This window comes from Bos javanicus, chromosome 11 (genome assembly GCF_032452875.1).
Source record: "Bos javanicus breed banteng chromosome 11, ARS-OSU_banteng_1.0, whole genome shotgun sequence".
Taxonomy (NCBI): Eukaryota; Metazoa; Chordata; class Mammalia; order Artiodactyla; family Bovidae; genus Bos; species Bos javanicus.
The window spans coordinates 92,500,815-92,519,672 of NC_083878.1; the positions used below are offsets into that span (position 1 = coordinate 92,500,815).

General features: G+C 47.9%; 1 protein-coding gene across 4 annotated transcripts in view; it reads right to left on the minus strand.

Annotated features, from left to right (window-relative positions):
- The window catches only part of TTLL11 (tubulin tyrosine ligase like 11), a 268,751-nt gene that overhangs the window by 56,598 nt on the left and 193,295 nt on the right, over positions 1-18,858 (minus strand). For 2 of the 4 annotated variants that reach the window (XM_061433418.1, XM_061433420.1), the window contains exon 7: positions 12,763-12,861. The exons of the other annotated variants lie outside the window; for them this stretch is intronic. In XM_061433418.1, the coding sequence (XP_061289402.1) occupies positions 12,763-12,861 (99 nt within the window). The remainder of the gene's footprint in view (positions 1-12,762; positions 12,862-18,858) is intronic. 4 annotated transcript variants of the gene reach the window in all.

An 18,858-nucleotide genomic window follows, 5' to 3' on the forward strand; every position in this document is an offset into this window, starting at 1 on the left:
TTCATCCAAATCCAGATCCTCTCCAATGTAATCCTAATTCCCTTTTGTATACAGTGTACACCCAGTGAACCCTTATTCAGGGATTCAGTAGGCATATCCTGGTCAAATATCCTTTTTCCTCCAGATTTCAGTTGAAATCTGTTCGCTTTGTGAATTTCACTTGTCACGGACTTGCAGGTCGGCAGCTGGCCAATCTCTGCTGCGCGGGTGTTGAGAGCAAAACCAATCTCACTTGGCCCTGCCCCAGGGGCTCATGGCATTTGCAACCAATTTCACGAGACAAATCTGTGTGTGTCCCTCCCACGCGGTTTTCACTAGTGTCACTCATGGGGCTGGTCCCATAGGCCTCTCTCAGGCCAGGCCTCCCTGACTTCACATTTGCGGTTGGTCAGGGAAACGGAGTAATTCATTGAGCCTCCTTTAGGCCAGGAACCTTCTCGTGCCTTGATCATTCTGCCTAAGCTATGGTGAGACCTTCAGTTCAGTTCAGTTGAGTCGCTCAGTCCTGTCCGACTCTTCGAGACCCCATGAATCGCAGCACGCCAGGCCTCCCCGTCCATCACCAACTCCCGGAGTTCACTCAGACTCATATCCATTAAGTCAGTGATGCCATCCAGCCATCTCATCCTCTGTCATCCCCTTCTCCTCCTGCCCCCAATCCCTCCCAGCATCAGGGTCTTTTCCAATGAGTCAACTCTTCGCATGAGGTGGCCAAAGTACTGGAGTTTCAGCTTTAGCATCATTCCTTCCAAAGAAATCCCAGGGCCGATCTCCTTCAGAATGGACCAGTTGGCTCTCCTTGCAGTCCAAGGGACTCTCAAGAGTCTTCTCCAACACCACAGTTCAAAAGCATCAACTCTTTGGCGCTCAGCCTTCTTCACAGTCCAAATCTCACATCCATACATGACCAATGGAAAAACCATAGCCTTAACTAGACGGACCTTTGTTGGCAAAGTAATGTCTCTGCTTTTCAATATTCTATCTAGGTTGGTCATAACTTTCCTTCCAAGGAGTTAGCGTCTTTTACTTTCATGGCTGCAGTCACCATCTGCAGTGATTTTGGAGCCCCCCAAAATAAAGTCTGACACTGTTTCCACTGTTTCCCCTTAGGACAGATATATTAACATAAACTCTGGGACCTTGATGGACTGGGCAAGGTTGGAATCCTTGCCCTGTCCATCACTAGCTGATGACCTTGGGAAAATGTCTTAACCCGCTTGTGCTTTGGTGTCTTTATCTTTATAATGGGGATGAAAATTCTACCTATTGTGATGATTAAATGGGCTAATATATATGGAGCATTTAGAATTATACCCAGTACGCCGTAAGCACTCAAGAAGCGATAGCTCTTGTTATCTATCAGATGAAACTGAGCTCAGGAAAAATAAAGCACGTACTCAAGGTCACGCCCCCCGTACATGGTTATCAGTTGGTGATCTGGGTCTGTGTGACTTGCAAGAGTTGTTTTTCTTTTCTAGGCTTCCAGCGAGGTTGGGCAGCTCTGGGGGTTTCTCTGACAGCCCTCCACTAGGACTGGAATCACAGCCCTTGCTGGGTGGAGCATGACCTGGAGAAAGTTACTCTGTGCTGAGCCCCTCCTAGCCTCAGGATGAGCAGCTGGCTTCTGCTTTTACTGCTCCAGACTGCCCTCTCAAAGGTTACCCAGGGGCCTCCGCGGTACCCCTAACCCCCTGCTGCTGCTGCTGCTGCTAAGTCACTTTAGTCATGTCCGACTCTGTGAGACCCCATAGACAGCAGCCCACCAGGCTCCCCCATCCCTGGGATTCTCCAGGCAAGAACACTGGAGTGGGTTGCCATTGCCTTCTCCTCCTAACCCCCTGACCTTTCCTTAGTTCATTTTCTTCATTGCGTTCCATGCAGTCAGTCACTCACTTTCTGTAACTCTCGTTCTAAGCCCCTGCATTCTCCCAAGTGTTTTCCATCCTCTGCTTTTCTTCTTCTGAGGACCCTTTGAGGTAGATGGTCCGCTAAGCCTCTGTCCTTGACCTGCTTCCTGCCCGCCGAATCTCCCTGGGTGATCTCAGTTACATGTGGAGATGTGTGTGGCCCCCAAGCCCGGGAGCCTGTGTCCTGCTAAACCCTGCTCACCAGCAGCCGGGCCCCAATCCTGCTCATCCTGCAAAGCTTGCTTCCCTGATCCCTCCTACCCGAAATACTCTCCTCTGGATTCCCCACAGCACTTCATTGGCAGCTCTCTTGTGAAATGTGTCATCTTTTGGACTTATATGATGGCCATTGAAGTCTGTGGCTTCTGTCCCCCTGAGACTGAGTTTGCCAAAAATAGAATCCACGTTTGTTCCCAGTGCTCTACATCTAATAGGTGATGAAAAAATTAAAAAAAAAGACATGCTGATAAATGACTGTGCAAGAGCAGTATTCTTTAAGACAAATAACATGAAGAATTTGCTATAATCTTACCCGAAGGCAAGAAAACGGGCAGGGTGAACCCTGGGTGTCATTTTCAGCTTCAGGTTCTCTAAAGCCACTTTTAAGGTAATAATGCAACAGTAATAATTTATGATAATAAGAATAATAGTCATTCTGGTTCCACTCCTTACTGAGGGCATGGCTTTGGGGAAATGGCTCTATCGTCCAGCCTCCATTTCTGTTCTGTAAAATGGAGACAGACAGTAGAATCTTGCTTGCGGGGGTGTGGGCAGATTCAATTGGGGGGGGGGATGTAAAATGAGGTGCTAGCATCTTGGCCAGGGCTTAGTAAGTGAGAAAGTGATTGTAACTGTTATCATTCATTTGATACATATCTAGCAAACACCCTCCTCCAAAATCAAGGACAGAGACTATTCTAGTGGTCCAGTGATTAAGAATCCACCTTGCAATGCAGGGGATGTAGGTTCGATCCCTGGTCTAGGAACTAAGATGCCACATGCCATGGGGCAACTAAGCCCATGTGCTGTAACTACTGAACTCACCACTACACTAGACAGGCCATGCAATGCAACAAGGGATCTGCATGATGCAATAAAGATCCCATGTGCTGCAACTAAGACACAATGCAGCCAAATCAATTAATTAATAAAATACTTCAAAAAATTCGTATAAACTAAAAAAAAAAAAAAAGATCATGGAGATCAGGTCAGCTCAAGCCCAACCTTCTCCAAGAAGATTAAACTTGCCTCCTCCAACCCACAACTTTTTTCCTCCAAGAACTTTGGTCCTAATAAAACTAGAGTTTTTAAAATGCAGCTAATAAATTAAGCATGCATATTAGTAATCAGGTCCAGAGAGAAAGTCTACTTTTTTTTTCTTTATGCAATTTGAATTCCCCCAACATAGAGTTGTTGTCAAAATCCATTAAGGTATTTAATTTCTCTTGTCATTGCCTAATTCCCCAAGCAGGCATCCAGACAGTTTGCAGTGGTGTTTCTCACAGAGTACTAAATGTTTAGTTATCATGGTACATTTTTTAGACGATGTCTCCCTGATGGCTCTAGAGACCCTGAAGAGATCGTATAAGTTCAAGTACAAGGTTAAGGCGGGATGTCAGAAGGGCAAGAGTTGTAGGAATTACGCAGCAAACAGGTCTGGGTTTGAGCTCCAACACAGCCACTTGCCAGCTGAGTGACCCTGGGAAAGGTCCTTAGCCTTTCTGAGCATCAGCTTTCTCATTTGCAAAAGGGGACAATAATATCAATGCACAGGGTCATAGTGAGCACTAAATGGAAATCGAATATGAAGAAGCTCATAAAATGCCACATGTATAAAAGGCAGCTTAAAAATCCCAGCGACCTGGACACACACAGATTGGGGTCTGAAGGCCATGGCGCCCACTCACCACCCCTCCCAGAGGAGGAGGGTACTTATCATGTCACAGCGGCCAGAACCATCGCATCCTGATGCTTTCTCCTTTCACCATGGTCTCTCCAGGAGCCCGTTCAAATAAATTAATCTCCCCACTTGATGACCTCACCTGGTGGGAGTGAAAGGTTTCCATGCCAACGGGAACATGGTGGGGAACCCCCTCCCCAAGAAAGAAAACAGAAGAGAGTCTGTCACTTAGTTTCCCTGAAACTAAGAGCTGAAGTCAGGGCTGGCCTCTTCCTTGGTCGTCATGGCAACGTTGCTGGACCAACCCCCATCCTGCAGACACAGGAGCTGGAGGGCAAGTGGGACTCCTGGGTGGTGGCGCCCAGGCACGAGGACGGCACAGCAGAAGCACTCCACGAGGTCCACGAGAGAAGTGTTCTGCCTGCTTTTTCAAAAAACAGAAACCAGTGGCAAAAGTATTCCCCTCGCCAGGGAGTGGGGAAGTTCTAGTTTTTATCATACGGTTCCTTGGGTGATGATGAATAGATTTAGAGTCCACCATCAGAGCCAGTTCAAACCTAGTGAACGAGCAGTTATTACTTCCCCAGCCATGACGTAGAGCTAGGAAGCTTGTCCCTGTGCCTCTCCTGTCGTGCTCGGGGTCGGGGGACGTGGCTGAGGCCCTCGCCTGCTGCCCATTGCTACAGTTTGGTGTGCAATCTCTGCAGCGATTTCCCATCCGTGATCTAATGCAACCTGAGCAACAGCTTGGGGAGAAAAATGCAGCATGCCCCTTTTACAGGCAGGAAAATGGAGTGCTGTGACCACGAACCAATGTGTGTGAATATGACTTTCATTTTCTCTTTTCTAGTTTGCTCTCTGCCCCTTCCCACAAAATGCTTTCATCTCTGACAGCACTTGAACTTGCCAAACATGTTCAATTCTTTCCCTCACTCTTAAACTCTGTGTAGCTTTTAAAAGTCACCTTCTAGACGTCCCTGGTGATCTAGTGGTTAACAGTTCCCCTGCCAATTCAGGGGACACTGGTTTGATCCCTAGTCGGGGATGATCCCACACGCTGTGGAGCCACTAAGTCCATGCACCGCAACCAGTGAAGCTTGCGTGCCTAGAGCCTGTGCTCTGCAACAAGAGAAGTCACTGCAGTGAGAAGCCCAAGCACCGCATCTAGAGAATAGCCCCCGGCTTACCACAACCAGAGAAAGCCCGAGTCCAGCAACGAAGACCCAGCACAGCCAAGAAAATAAATAAATAAAATAAAAACAAAAACCAAATAAAAGTCACCTTCTAAGTCCAACACCTGCCAGCCAAATCTACCCAGATGTCCCCCTTGCACCTAAGTGCAATAGAATTTATTCCCTACCTATCTCCCATCCCCTATCTCAACCAGCTTCTTGCTCTTTCCATGTTATTATTGGCAACTTCATCCTCCCAGCGAGCCAAGTTCAGAACTCTTAAGTCAGCTTCAGCTTCCTCTTCTTCTTCACCCTGGCTTCTGGGAACCTAAACAGAAACCTCCCCCTGTCCTTCTTTCATTGAGGAGCTCTGATTCGAATATTTGAGGAGTTCCTACAGATGGAAGCATGGAGCATGGTGGTTATGGGCAGAGGTTGTGGAGTCAGGGTGCCTGGGATCTTGCTGATTTCGGGCCCCTCTCATTTGGTCCCACCATAACCTTTGGAGAGTACTGCTATTCTTACTATGATTCCCGTTTTCCACATGGCTCACTTTCCCTTTGAGACACAAGAGTGTTGACATAACTTGCCCAAGGTCATCCGGATTGATGGGACTCCCTCATAACCAATATGCAAAGCTCCTTCCCACCCAGTTGCAGGTTTCTTAAGAGCAGGAACCTGCCTCACAGTGTCTGGGGAGGGAGACGCTGACTGAGGGCCCCTCAGAGCCAGCCAGCCGGGGTCTACTCCCCACAGCAACCCTTTCTCACTGAGTGGCCTTGGGGACACAACCAGATAATAGCTAGAGGTCTGCAGCGAGCCGAATACTGGCCATACATCCCTGGAATCTGTCAATGTGACCTTACTTAGAAAAGGGTCTTTGCAGATATAATCAAGCTAAGGATCTTGAGATTATCCTGGATCTAGAGTAGGCTGTAAGTCCAGCGGCAGGTATCCTTTGACAAGAAAAGCAGGGGGACATTTGACACAGATACACACACAGAAGATGCGGCTATGTGAAGACAAAGGCAGAGATTGGAGCGATGCCGTCACAAACCAAGAAACACCACCCAGATGTGGGAAGAGCAAGAAAAGACTCTCCCCTCGGGCCTTAGGAGAGAGCACAGACCTGCTGGTATCCTCAGATTTGAGACTTCTTCCCTCCAGAACTGTGAGAGAGCACGTTTCTGCTGATTCAAGCCACCAAGTGGGTGATAAACTTATTACAGCAACCCTAGGAAATCAGGGCAAGGTCTCAGTTTCCTCCTCTCTGAAATGGGTGACCTTGAACAGTTACTGTGAAGCAAGGTACCTGAAAGCAACGAGAACAGTGCCTGGTGCCGGAGGCCCTCGATAAATGTGGGTTGGACCAAATGAAATATATTCTGAGTCATTATCTTGGACATTTCTCCCCAGGGCACACCTGGCTGGCTGCCTCTGTCTACAATAATCCCAGGCTTGTGAAATGTTTAGCTTCAGAACCCAAGAGCCAGAAGGAGGAGCCACAGGGAGTCTCTCCTCTGGCCTAGGTGTCTGGGGGGTGAGTTGCGCAGCGGGGGGAGACGGGAATGGATGGGAAGCTGGCTGGGAGGTGTGTGCCCTTGTGAGGCTGGTAACCAAGCGTTGGCCCACTGCCAGCTCTGATGAGCCTGTCACTGTAGGTTTTACAACACATCTGTTTCAGGAACAAGCCGGTTCTTTCAGGCAAGCTCCAGAGATAATAGTATGTTTTTCCTAGACAGAGCCATGACATGTTCGCTGAAGCTGAATATTTCTAAATGTGACCAATTTCTTAAGTGGCAGAAGCCCATCAGACTCTTCAAGAACATGGATTGCACGTGGGCAGCCGGAATGGTGTCCTATGCCATTCCAGACCTGGGGCCACATCTGCTCTGGCCTATAGGGAAACGGCCAGGGTAGAGGGGCAGGGGGTACTGAGCATTCAGATGCTGGTCCCTCTGAAGGTCACACCTGCTTCTACAAGGGAGTCAGGTTCCTCGGGTCCATGCATATGGACGGTGGCTGAGGCTGAAGGATAATGTGCTGTTTATCTTCCCCCTATTTGGGTTGGCTACTGAGATTTTGACTAGGTAACACTATGATGGTATGCATACCAAAGATGCCCAGGCCCTGATCACAGCTTTGCTGGTTTTGACTCCATTCCAGCCCGAGAGAAGAAAACTCAGGTGTGGTGTCCTGTGTGAAATGAGCAGACGGCGCCGTGGCATGAGATACAGGTAGGACCAGAAGGCAGACAACGATCAGGAAAGTGCTGGACGCAGCCCTGCAGGTCGAAGGGCAACGTGGGCCGTGGACGAAGCAGACTCCCAGACACCCTCCAAGCAGGAGGCTCCTGAGATGAGACACACAAGTGGTCCACAAGCCATGCCCATCTCCCAGTTAGCTCGGAGCTTCCCTGGCTGAGGAGTCTCCGCTTCTAATCCTTGCACAGCTTTGGCCTCCCATCCTTACCCGGGGTCTCTGCATCCCAGGCTCTTCTTGATCCTAGCATCCTCTCCTTCCTCGTCAACCTGCTGCTGGGGTCCCAGCATCCATGGGTCAGGACCATCCTGGTGGTCACTAAGTTCCCAAGGCCAGGTTGTCTGGTTGATCACAGAAGGCTGTGACTCTGGTCCAGAAGGCTGCTCCCAGAGGGAGCACTGGGGCAACAGAATCAAGGAATTTCGAAAGGAAATAGCTTCAAGTCAGAGACTGGCAAGTTCAAGGTCCTCATTTTGTCAGCAGATAGAAGACTGAGCTCTGGAGGTGGGAAATGATTTATCCAAGGTTTCCCAGCACGTGGGTTTTCGCAGAAAGTAAGAATGCAGGTTTGCCAACTGCTCTTGCAATTTGCTAGGACAATGTCCTTGGCCCTTCCTACAGCCTGGGTCAGCTCTTTGCAGCTGGGGCCCCTCTCTGACTCACTGCTGGCTCTGTGGCAGTAGCTCAGGGCCAGACCCAGACCAGTGCCCCTGTGACTATTACTGAGACATGGTCGAATGGGTTTCCTTTGTCAGACAAATCAAGAGACTGACGTGTTAGTGAAACCAACACAAAGGTTTCAGGATTCGGTGAACACCTAGACTACCAGAAGGGAGGTGCTGTTTCTACTTACAAAATAGTGTGGAAATCAATAAAAAATGTTAAATTTACAAATCATGTCACTGTTCATTTTTCCCTTGCCTAACTGTCATCTCAGGTCCACAGAGTAATGGCCTCTGTTTATTAGAGGGAGACCCAGGTTCGATCCCTAGTTTGGAAAGATCCCGTGGAGAAAGGGCTGGCTACCCACTCTAGTATTCTTGCCTGGAGAATCCCAAGGACAGAGGAGACTTACAGGCGACAGTCCATGGGGTCAGACATGAATGAGTGACTTACACTCTAACCTTTCCTCCCGGTCTGGTAGGAACTCTCACCTTTCTTTACAGATGGACACTGAGGCTCAGGCAAGTTAAGTGGCTTGTGATCCAAGGTCACATAACTCACAAGTGCTGGACCATGGATTCCAGTCTGCGCTATTTTACCAAAGTCAGGGCATGCTGATAGAAGGATGGTAATAAAATGTAATGAGATGTAAGGAGAGTTTTCTCTCTGCCAGGCCTGTGATGTGTATGAGCTCATCTAATCCTCACAACCACACTGTGTTTTTCCTCTCCTGAGGGAAAACAGGCCCAGAGACTTAAGGAACTTCCTCGGGTGATCCCAGCCAGTCTAGGAGATGGGAACAGCTAGAGGCAGAGAGCTCAGGATAAGAAATAAGGGTATGAGAGGACCCTTGGAAGGGGGCTGGATTTGCTGGTTGTGGGATTTGGGGCAAACTGCTTAAATATTTTTTTTTTTAATATTTTCACAAAATTTACCATTTGTATGGATATAGTACCATTAAGTACATTCATATTATCATGTAAGCATCACCACTGTCTGTCTCTAGAACTTTTTCATCTTCCCAAACTAAAACTCTGTACCCATTAAATACCAACTCCCCATCTCCCACCCCCCTCCACTCTCACTCCTGGCAACTACCATTCTACTTTCTGTCTCTATGAACCGGACTCCTCTAGGGACCTCTTATAAGTGGAATTAGGCAGCATCTGTCCTCTCATACCTGGTTTGTTTCACTCAGCACAATGTTCACAAGACTCCTCTGTGTGACAGCTTGTGTCAGAATTCCTCTCCTTTTAAAGGCTAAATAATATTCTATTGTGTGTATAGACCACACGTTGTTTATCCAGTCATCTGTCAGTAGATAGCTGGGTGACTTCCACTTTTTGGCTATTGCGAATAGTGCTTCTATTGGCAACAACTGAGGCTCATCTTTTGGGGTCTTCCACACCTGAGCCTCCAGCTTTGTCCAAATGCAGAGGCCCATGCCTGGGTCAGAAGCCAGAGAGAGATCCATTGTCCCTCACCCCCACATTGAGTAGCCCGGCCTTGTTCGTTCACCTCGATTTGCCCACTCTGCCCGTCCCCACTGCTCGCTCCATAATCCAAGCCGCCATCACCTATCACCTCATCGACGGGTCGCCTGAATTCCAAAAGCCCCTGCGCCAGTCTCCTGGCTTGTAAGCTTCCCTGCTGACACACCCTCTGTGTCACAGCTCAACTGCAGATCCCAGCGGGTCCCCGGAGACCCTACCCTGGCTCTCCTCCTCCTCTCGTTCCAGTGCTTGTGGCGACGGCCCCTCCTCAGACAGGCCTTCCCGACCTCCCGCTCACAGCTTTAACCCGCACTTCCCCAGTGCCCCGGGCCCTTCCTGGCTTCATTCCCCACAGCACTCATCACCATCTACGGGACAGAAATTGTACTCATTTATTTTGTTTATTGTCCACTCCCTGCCTTTTCACTCCAGTAAAGTACGTCAGTTGCTCATAAGCGGGGATTTCCAATGCTTTGTTCACTAATGACTCCTCGGTCCTGGCACAGAGCGAGCACTCAGCGAACACAGGCCGAGTGAGGGAATGCATGAATGACCAACCGTTCTCTGCCTGCAGGTCAGAGCCTTCGCTCTCTGGCCTGGTCAAGTCCTTTCACGTTCTGGCTCTGTATTCTGCTCCCACCCATGTCCCACCATGTTCCCAGGTAAACTCCAGGCAGACAGCACCGTTGGCCACGTCCGCCTGCCATCTGCTAGCTGAGGGCCTCTGCACGTGCTGTGGCCGCTGCCTGGAATGCCATCCCTCACCTCGCCCCGCCCTTCACCATGCTTTACAACACCCCTCTTTACACCGCTTCTGAAGCCCTTTCACATGGTACTATGATCAAACTGCCAGCCCTGAGTTGGGGAGGGGGGTCATCTTGATCTCTCGATTCCCAAGGCCGTGGCCCGAGCACACAGTAGGTGCACAGAAAATGACTAGTGAGGAAAGGGAGCCAACGACTGGAGCCTCAGCTGCTTCAGCCGTGAAACCAGGCAAGGCTAGTCCTGCAGACGCCTGAAGATTAGAGACACCCGTTACCGTAACACCTGCCACAGTGCCTGGCACACGGTGGGCATTTAATCTCTAGTAGCTCAGTCTCCAGAGAAGGCAATGGTACCCAATGGATGGGTACCTGGAAATCTTGCCTGGAAAATCCCATGGATGGAGGAGCCTGGTGGGCTGCAGTCCATGGGGTCGCGAAGAGTCGGACACAACTGAGCGACTTCACTTTCACTTTTCACTTTCATGCATTGGAGAAGGAAATGGCAACCCACTCCAGTGTTCTTGCCTGGAGAATCCCAGGAATGGGGGAGCCTGGTGGGCTGCCATCTGTGGGGTCGCACAGAGTCGGACACAACTGAAGCGACTTAGCAGCAGCAGCAGCAGCAGCTCAGTCTCAGAATAAGGATGGTAAGGACTTGTGCAGGATCTGCTGTTTCCATTGTTCAAGGAGCCTCTAGCTGAAGTCCTGCCATCATGTATCACCTCTGGGGGCCACACCAGTAAGTGTCCACCCAGGAGAGAATTCCTGTCCTGTCCTGCCTTACCCACATCGGGCAGAGGGCAGCTGGCCCGCTGAGCAGAGAAAAACTCCAGTCCACCATCATCTCAGAACCGACTGCATTTATAATCAGCATGCCATGGAACTGAGCACTTCCAGGGACATCAGGAAGTAACTGTGCCCATCTCTCATTTTACACCTGAGGACACAGGTTTTCAGAGAGGTTGACTGACCTACCCACAGTCACACAGCTGGTTTGGGATTTTGCTTTTTCTGTCCTCAATGCAGAATTTTACTTCTCTCTGGTTGAACCTACTGGACCCTGAAGAATTTGATCATTTAGTCTTAAACTCTAATTTGGGCTAAATCTGGATCATTTTCATCACTATACTGATAATTGAAGAAAGCAGTTGTTGTTTAGTCACTAAGTCATGTCCGACTCTTTTGCAACCCCATAGACTGTAGCCCATCAGGCTCCTCTGTCTGTGGGATTTCCCAGGCAAGAATACCAGAGTGGGTTGCCATTTCCTTCTCCAGGGGATCTTCCTGACCCAGGGATTGAACCGGAGGCTCCTACATTGGGCAGGTGGATTCTTTACCACTGAACCACCAGGGAAGCCCAACTGAAGAGAGAGGGGCATGTTTTTAACTTGCATAATCTTCCAACCAGCAGCATCAAGTTAGTTTTAAATGCTGGGCAATGTGTTTACCGAGAATCTCCTCTGCTATTCAAACAGACAAAATAGAGGTGAACCTCGACCCTCTCACTCTTACTGTCTCCCTAGACAGGCGACCCGCCGTTAACACAGGGACAGCAGCGTCCTGCCACAGGCACTGCCGCTCTCCTTGAATGAGCCCCTCCGTGGAGAGCCCCGTGGGGAACACCTCTGCCGTCTCCCCTTGGTCTTGGGCACAGGAGCTCTGGGCTCAGCTGTTTGCGTGGAAGGACGCAGCATCAGCAAGCTTGTGGAGCCCAGGAGCCCAGCGTGTTGGCAGAAAGATCAGGGAGACAAGTGAGGGGTGGCCCCGGCTGGGAGTGAACCCAGAACTCCCCTTCGCTGTGAGTCATTAGCCACCAACAGACTAATTCACAACCTCTGGTCCCAGAGGAAATCATTACTCCTAATTATTATTATTAGGCATAATGACTAATTAGTAAAAATAGCTACCATTTACTGGGTGCCAACTTATGCCTGGTACTTAATGCATATTATTTCTTTTTTCCCCCCCATTTCATGCTTCTTGGTTTTCTTTCTATTTTTCTAATTATAAACTCAATATATGTTCAAGGGAAAAAATATTTAAAGATATGGAAAAGCAGAGAAAGGGGAAAAAATTCCCTCTTTGTTTCACCACCTACACACAGCCAGCCACAGCTAACATGGTGGTGTTTTCTTTTCAGGATTTCTCCTCTGTCTGTCTGTCTGTCTATCCATCTCATAAGTGTGCAAATGTATGTGTGTGCGGTATATAAGGTTTAACATAGCTGTCATCATATTTTTACAAAAAATTACTTTGAACTCACACAGGGATCCCAGGAGTTGGGTACTAGTATCTCCATTTGACAGATGAGGACCCCAGACTCCGAGAGGGTAAGGAACTTGTCCAAAGTCACATAGCAGATAAACGGCAAGAGAGGGATTCAGATCAAGTCTCTCTGTGTCACCAAAACCGGTCTTTTCCCCATTCTGCCGTGTTGTTTCCCACTCGTGAAGGGAGAATCGGGGATAGTTCTGATTCCATCTCAATCCCTGCTACCCCAACTCCTCTGACCGTGCCGGATGGACCACCCTTTACTGGGAGACACGGCTATAGATAGGAGACACAGGCAACTCCAGCTAAGTCCACTCAACTGGCCAGTACCTGACTATGGAAAGCTTCGAAAGCTGAAGCTTCAATGAAGACATTCTTTCAGAAACTGGAGGGAATCTGTGTTTTCTGTCCATATAGATATCTGGAAAGCTGAAATCAGAAAGCATAATGAACTCATTTTTGCAAAGCATTTTGCACGAGACAAATACAAGTAACTTCTACAGAGTAGGTGCTGGGGGCTCGGAGGGCCTTCCCTGGCCTGGCCTGCAGCATCCATGGGGAGCGAACAGTGAGGACCTGGAGAGCATGTTTGCGCAAATGGTTTGAACAAAACTGTAGGTCCTAGACATCCTTAGGCTGGCACTGAGCAGGTCGGCACATGGCACCTCCTCTGTGTTGAACCCTGGCACAGGGCATCTAAAATCAACAAGGCACAGTGTCTGCCTGCAAGGAGCTCACAACTGTTACAGGGAGAGAGGTCCTGAAGGCTGTGGTCAGTGCCAAGACACAGAAACCTCTTCTGTTTCCCAAACCTCAAGGGCAGATTCCTAAAATCTTTAAGATGGGAGAATTCATGGTGGAGAAGAGAAGTTCAGTTTAGTTCAGTCGCTCAGTCGTGTCCAACTCTTTGCAACCCCATGAACCGCAGCACGCCAGGCCTCCCTGTCCATCACCAACTCCCAGAGTTTACCCAGACTCATGTCCACTGAGTCAGTGATGCCATCCAACCATCACATCCTCTGTCATCCCCCTTCTTCTCCTGCCCTCAATCTTTCCCAGCATCAGGGTCTTCTCAAATGAATCAGCTCTTCGCATCAGGTGGCCAAAGTATCGGAGTTTCAGCTTCAACATCAGTCCTTCCAATGAACACCCAGGACTGGTCTCCTTTAGAATGGACTGGTTGAATCTCCTTGCAGTCCAAAGGACTCTCAAGAGTCTTCTCCAACACCACAGTTCAAAAGCATCAATTCTTTGGTGCTCAGCTTTCTTTACAGTCCAACTCTCACATCCATACATGACTACTGGAAAAACCATAGCCTTGACTAGACAGACTTTTGTTGAGAAAGTAATGTCTCTGCTTTTTAATATGCTGTCTAGGTTGGTCATAACTTTCCTTGCAAGGAGTAAGCATCTTTTAATTTCATGGCTCCAGTCACCATCTGCAGTGATTTTGGAGCCCAGAAAAATAAAGTCAGCCACTGTTTCCACATCTCTATTTGCCATGAAGTGATGGGACCAGCTGCCATAATCTTTGTTTTCTGAATGTTGAACTTTAAGCCAACTTTTTCACTCTCCTCTTTCACTTTCATCAAGAGGCTCTTTAGTTCTTCTTCACTTTCTGCCATAAGGGTGGTGTCATCTGCATATCTGAGGTTATTGATATTTCTCCCAGCAATCTTGATTCCAGCTTGTGCTTCTTCCAGCCCAACGTTTCTCATGATGTACTCTGCATAGAAGTTAAATAGGTAGGGTGACAATATACAGTCTCGACGTACTCCTTTTCCTATTTGGAACCAGTCTGTTGTTCCATGTCCAGTTCTAACTGTTGTTTCCTGACCTGCATACAGGTTTCTCAAGAGGCAGGTCAGGTGGTCTGGTATTCCCATCTCTTTCAGAATTTTCCACAGTTTAGGGGGACCAAAAGTGGGAACAAATTGATTAAAGGCCTTTATGAAAATCCTCTGTTCATCGAAAGAAAATAATAAAGGGTGAGGACTAAATAATATCCGTTAGGTTGAGCTTCTATATCTTAAATTTAGGAACAAGAAGTTCTCACACTTTGGCCCCTAGACAATTTTCAGGATCTCTTGCAGTTTGAACAAGATGCCTAGAATCTTTCTGGCTTTCCTGCAAAGCAGTGTTTACATGGAGAAGGCAATGGCACCCCACTCCAGTACTCTTGCCTAGAAAATCCCATGGACAGAGGAGCCTGGTAGGCTGCAGTCCGTGGGGTCGCTAAGAGTTGGACACGACTGAGCAACTTCATTTTCACTTTTCACTTTCATGCATTGGAGAAGGAAATGGCAACCCACTCCAGTGTTCTTGCCTGGAGAATCCCAGGGATGGGGGAGCCTGGTGGGCTGCCGTCTATGGGGTCGCACAGAGTCGGACACGACTGAAGCGACTTAGCAGCAGCAGCAGTGGTGTTTATATGGAGCCACATTTCTGCATGTATGTTTCTGTGTGTGTGTGTGTGTGTGTGTGTGTTTGCACGTGTGTGTGTTCCAGCACCTAAAGGTTCAGACATCTCTAACTGAATATCCAAGAACTGTTGAATTCTACCTTCTGGATCCTAGCAGAGCCACAGGAAGCTGTGAGTGTGAAAAGCTTGTAATGTTCCCGCCTCCAGTTAGGTGCTTAGATACTCAGCAATTTTCCAACATGCCTGCTCCCACATTCTCATCCGTAATTAGTGTGGGGGAACTTCAGCCCTACCTCCTGCCTCCGGGCCAAGGAGCCCACCCCATCGCCCCCTCGCCAGGGCATCCTCTTGACACGTGTCCATCATCCAGAGCCCCCTGCACCATCCTCAGCACCCTCATCTCCATCGCAGCTGGAGCTGCCACCGCTCCAGGCCGCCTTGCTCCTCTCCCTGGTGCCCCTTGGCTTCCCAATGCCCAGACCTTCTTTTTCTAATCTTTCCCAACAGGAGTGACTCAAGCTTCTCATCTGTGGGAAGGGAAATGCCTGGACTCAGTGAGGGGGCTGGGAGGGCCTGTGAGGGTAGGTGCGTGGACCCCAGCACATAGGAGCACAGCCGGAAGAGGAAGAGACACTCACCCTAGCTGGGTTCAGATCCCAACAGTGACGCTGAAATGCTGTGTGACTTTGGGCAAGTAACTTAGCTCTTTGACTGTCTATTTTTTCATCTTTAAAAATAGATTCCTGGGTCGGGAAGATCCCCTGGAGAAGGAACTGGCAACCCACTCGAGTATTCTTGCCTAGAGAATCCCATGGACAGAGGAGCCTGGCGGGCTACAGTCCATGGAATCACAAAGAGTCCGACATGACTGAGCAACTAGATGACATGAAAATATAGATAAAATTGCCTTTGCAAAGTTGTTGTGAAGATTAAGTGATACTTTTTGTATATATATATATAAATATATAAAATATGAGATTATGCATATATATTTTTATAAAATGTTATAAAACACTCATTTTGTGTACACACACCCACACCCCAGGTACAGACAATGGCTGGCTTAGGGCAAGCACCAACTTCTCTGGGTTGGCCATGTCTATACTTCCTAAATCTGTCATGAAGAACACAAGCCACAGTGTAATTGAAAGGGTTCAGTTCAGTTCAGTTCAGTCGCTCAGTCATGTCCGACTCTTTGCGACCCCATGAATCGCAGCACGCCAGGCCTCCCTGTCCATCACCAACTCCCGGAGTTTACCCAGGCTCACGTCCATCAAGTCAGTGATGCCATCCAGCCATCTCATCCTCTGTCATCCCCTTCTCCTCTTGCCCCCAATCCCTCCCAGCATCAGAGTCTCTTCCAGTGAGTCAACTCTTCGCATGAGGTGGCCAAAGTACTGGAGTTTCAGCTTTAGCATCATTCCTTCCAAAGAAATCCCAGGGCTGATCTCCTTCAGAATGGACTGGTTGGATCTCCTTGCAGTCCAAGGGACTCTCAAGAGTCTTCTCCAACACCACAGTTCAAAAGCATCAATTCTTCGGCGCTCAGCCTTCTTCACAATCCAACTCTTACATCCATACATGACCACAGGAAAAACCATAGCCTTGACTAGACAAACCTTTGTTGGCAAAGTAATGTCTCTGCTTTTGAATATGCTATCTATATTGGTCATAACTTTCCTTCCAAGGAGTAAGCGTCTTTTAATTTCATGGCTGCAGTCACCATCTGCAGTGATTTGGGAGCCCAAAAAAAGAAAGTCTGACACTGTTTCTACTGTTTCCGCATCTATTTCCCATGAAGTGATGGGACCAGATGCCATGATCTTTGTTTTCTGAATGTTGAACTTTAAGCCAACTTTTTCACTCTCCACTTTCACTTTCATCAAGAGGCTTTTTAGTTCCTCTTCACTTTCTGCCATAAGGGTGGTGTCATCTGCATATCTGAGGTTATTGATATTTCTCCCGGTAATCTTGATTCCAGCTTGTGCTTCTTCCAGCCCAGCGTTTCTCATGATGTACTCTGCATATAAGTTAAATAAGCAGGGTGACAATATACAGCCTTGATGTACTCCTTTTCCTATTTGGAACCAAAGGATTAGGTAAATGTGAAATATTTAAAGGAAATACTGAGGCACATTTTTTTCCTTCTTTGCTTCGAATGGAAAGATATCCGTCTGTCACTTTACAGCAAGGGCTTTGTGGCTTTTTTAGCACAGTGCAGGGCTACCAAATCCGACATGGGCACAGCACACAGCCCAACTCAGCTTCACACACAAAGTCTGAAAACAAAACCCAAGTGGCTTGAATTCCCACATTCATGACAGTGCTCTCTTTGGAAACAGCATGTTCTCTTTGAAGAAGATGCTCACAGCTAAGAACACTTTCACATTTCATAATGATCATCAAAGGGACATCTACAACAGCTCAGCTCATATATTATTATGTGTTTGATACACTGCTCAATTAGATACATCAACCAGCCCCTCAAAGCTGGAGTCCCGTAGTCCTGAGGCTCCACTGGCCACCTCAGACCTGTCCAGTCTGGGCCATGCTTGGTCCAGCACCTGGATCCTCGGATGCCTGAGCCCCAGTCTTGTTTCTGCTGTCAGCCGGGAATCCTCAGGCCTAAGCTGAACCTGAAGCTCTAGCAGCTCCCAGCCCCATCCTCATAGAGGAGGTCAGTTTCATTTGCTACTTCCCCACTAGTTGGATGCCCTGACCATTATCCCTGCCTTTTTAAAATATTTATTTATTTTTGGCTGTGCCGGATCCTCACTGCCGCATGAGCTTTTCTCTAGTTGTGGCGAGCTGGGGCTCCTCTTCATTGCAGGCGCAGGCTTCTCATTGTGCTGGCTTCTCTTTGTTGCAGAGCACAGGCTGTAGGATGCACAGGCTTCAGCAGTTGCGGCTCCTGGGCCCGATAGCTGTGGCACGTGGTCTTAGCAGGTTCTTGGCATGTAGGATCTTCCTGGATCACGGATTGAACCTGTGTCTCCTGCATTGGCAGGTGAATTCTTTACCCCCGAGTCACAGGGAAGCCCATTCCTGCCTCTATGACACAGTCCTGCCAAGTCCTTACCTGCTTCCTCCACCAGGGCGGCAGACAGCATTGTGCACACTCCTTGGTGCTATCCGGGTCTAGCTGTGAATGATCTGAACTCATGGAACCAGCAGGTCATTATGACTGGTTGCCTACGCCTAGCCTTCCATGCTCCTCTGGCCATCATGGACCCACAGCCATGGACCCCGGTGAATCCAAGTCTGTTTGGTTGTGCGCTTTCATTTGAAAAGCTTTGCTAACTCTCTGTATCATGCTGCCCAGGGCCCCCGACCTCAGACTACACTGGCCTCTGATGTACGTTCCCAACCAGTGGTTCAGGTTGTGGGGGGTCCTCTCAAATATTGTTGGTGTTATTACTGAAAAATCATATCTCTTGATAAAAGACACAAAAAATGTAGAAATATGTAGGTAAGAGAACAAAACTCTCATATATAATCTCACCATCTAGAAATGATCATTTTTAATATTTTGGTAAATTTTCTTCCCTTCTATGAATATAATTTTTTCACACAGTTGAAATCTTACTATGCATACAATTTTGTAGCTTGATTTACATTTAACATTTTATTATAAGCATTTTGCCATATCACCAAAAATTATTTATAGATATCTTTAATAACTGAATGACTATCCCCCAAGTTAATGGACATTTAGATCATTTCGGATTTTTCACTACTTAGAAAGCATGACAAATTTTGCTCACCATATAAAGACCCAGAAGTGAAATTTCTGAGTCAACAATTATGAACATTTTTAAGGCCTTCAATATATAATATGGCTTTAGTCTATGACCCTAGTAAGTTACTAAGGAATAAATTTGTAGTCTCCAATTCAAAGTTTTTCTATCTATAATCTTTTGTTTGCCCTGAAGTTAACTACTGAGATCACAATAAAATAGGGTGACACATTTTTCTATTAATTTCAACACAAATATGGGTTTAAA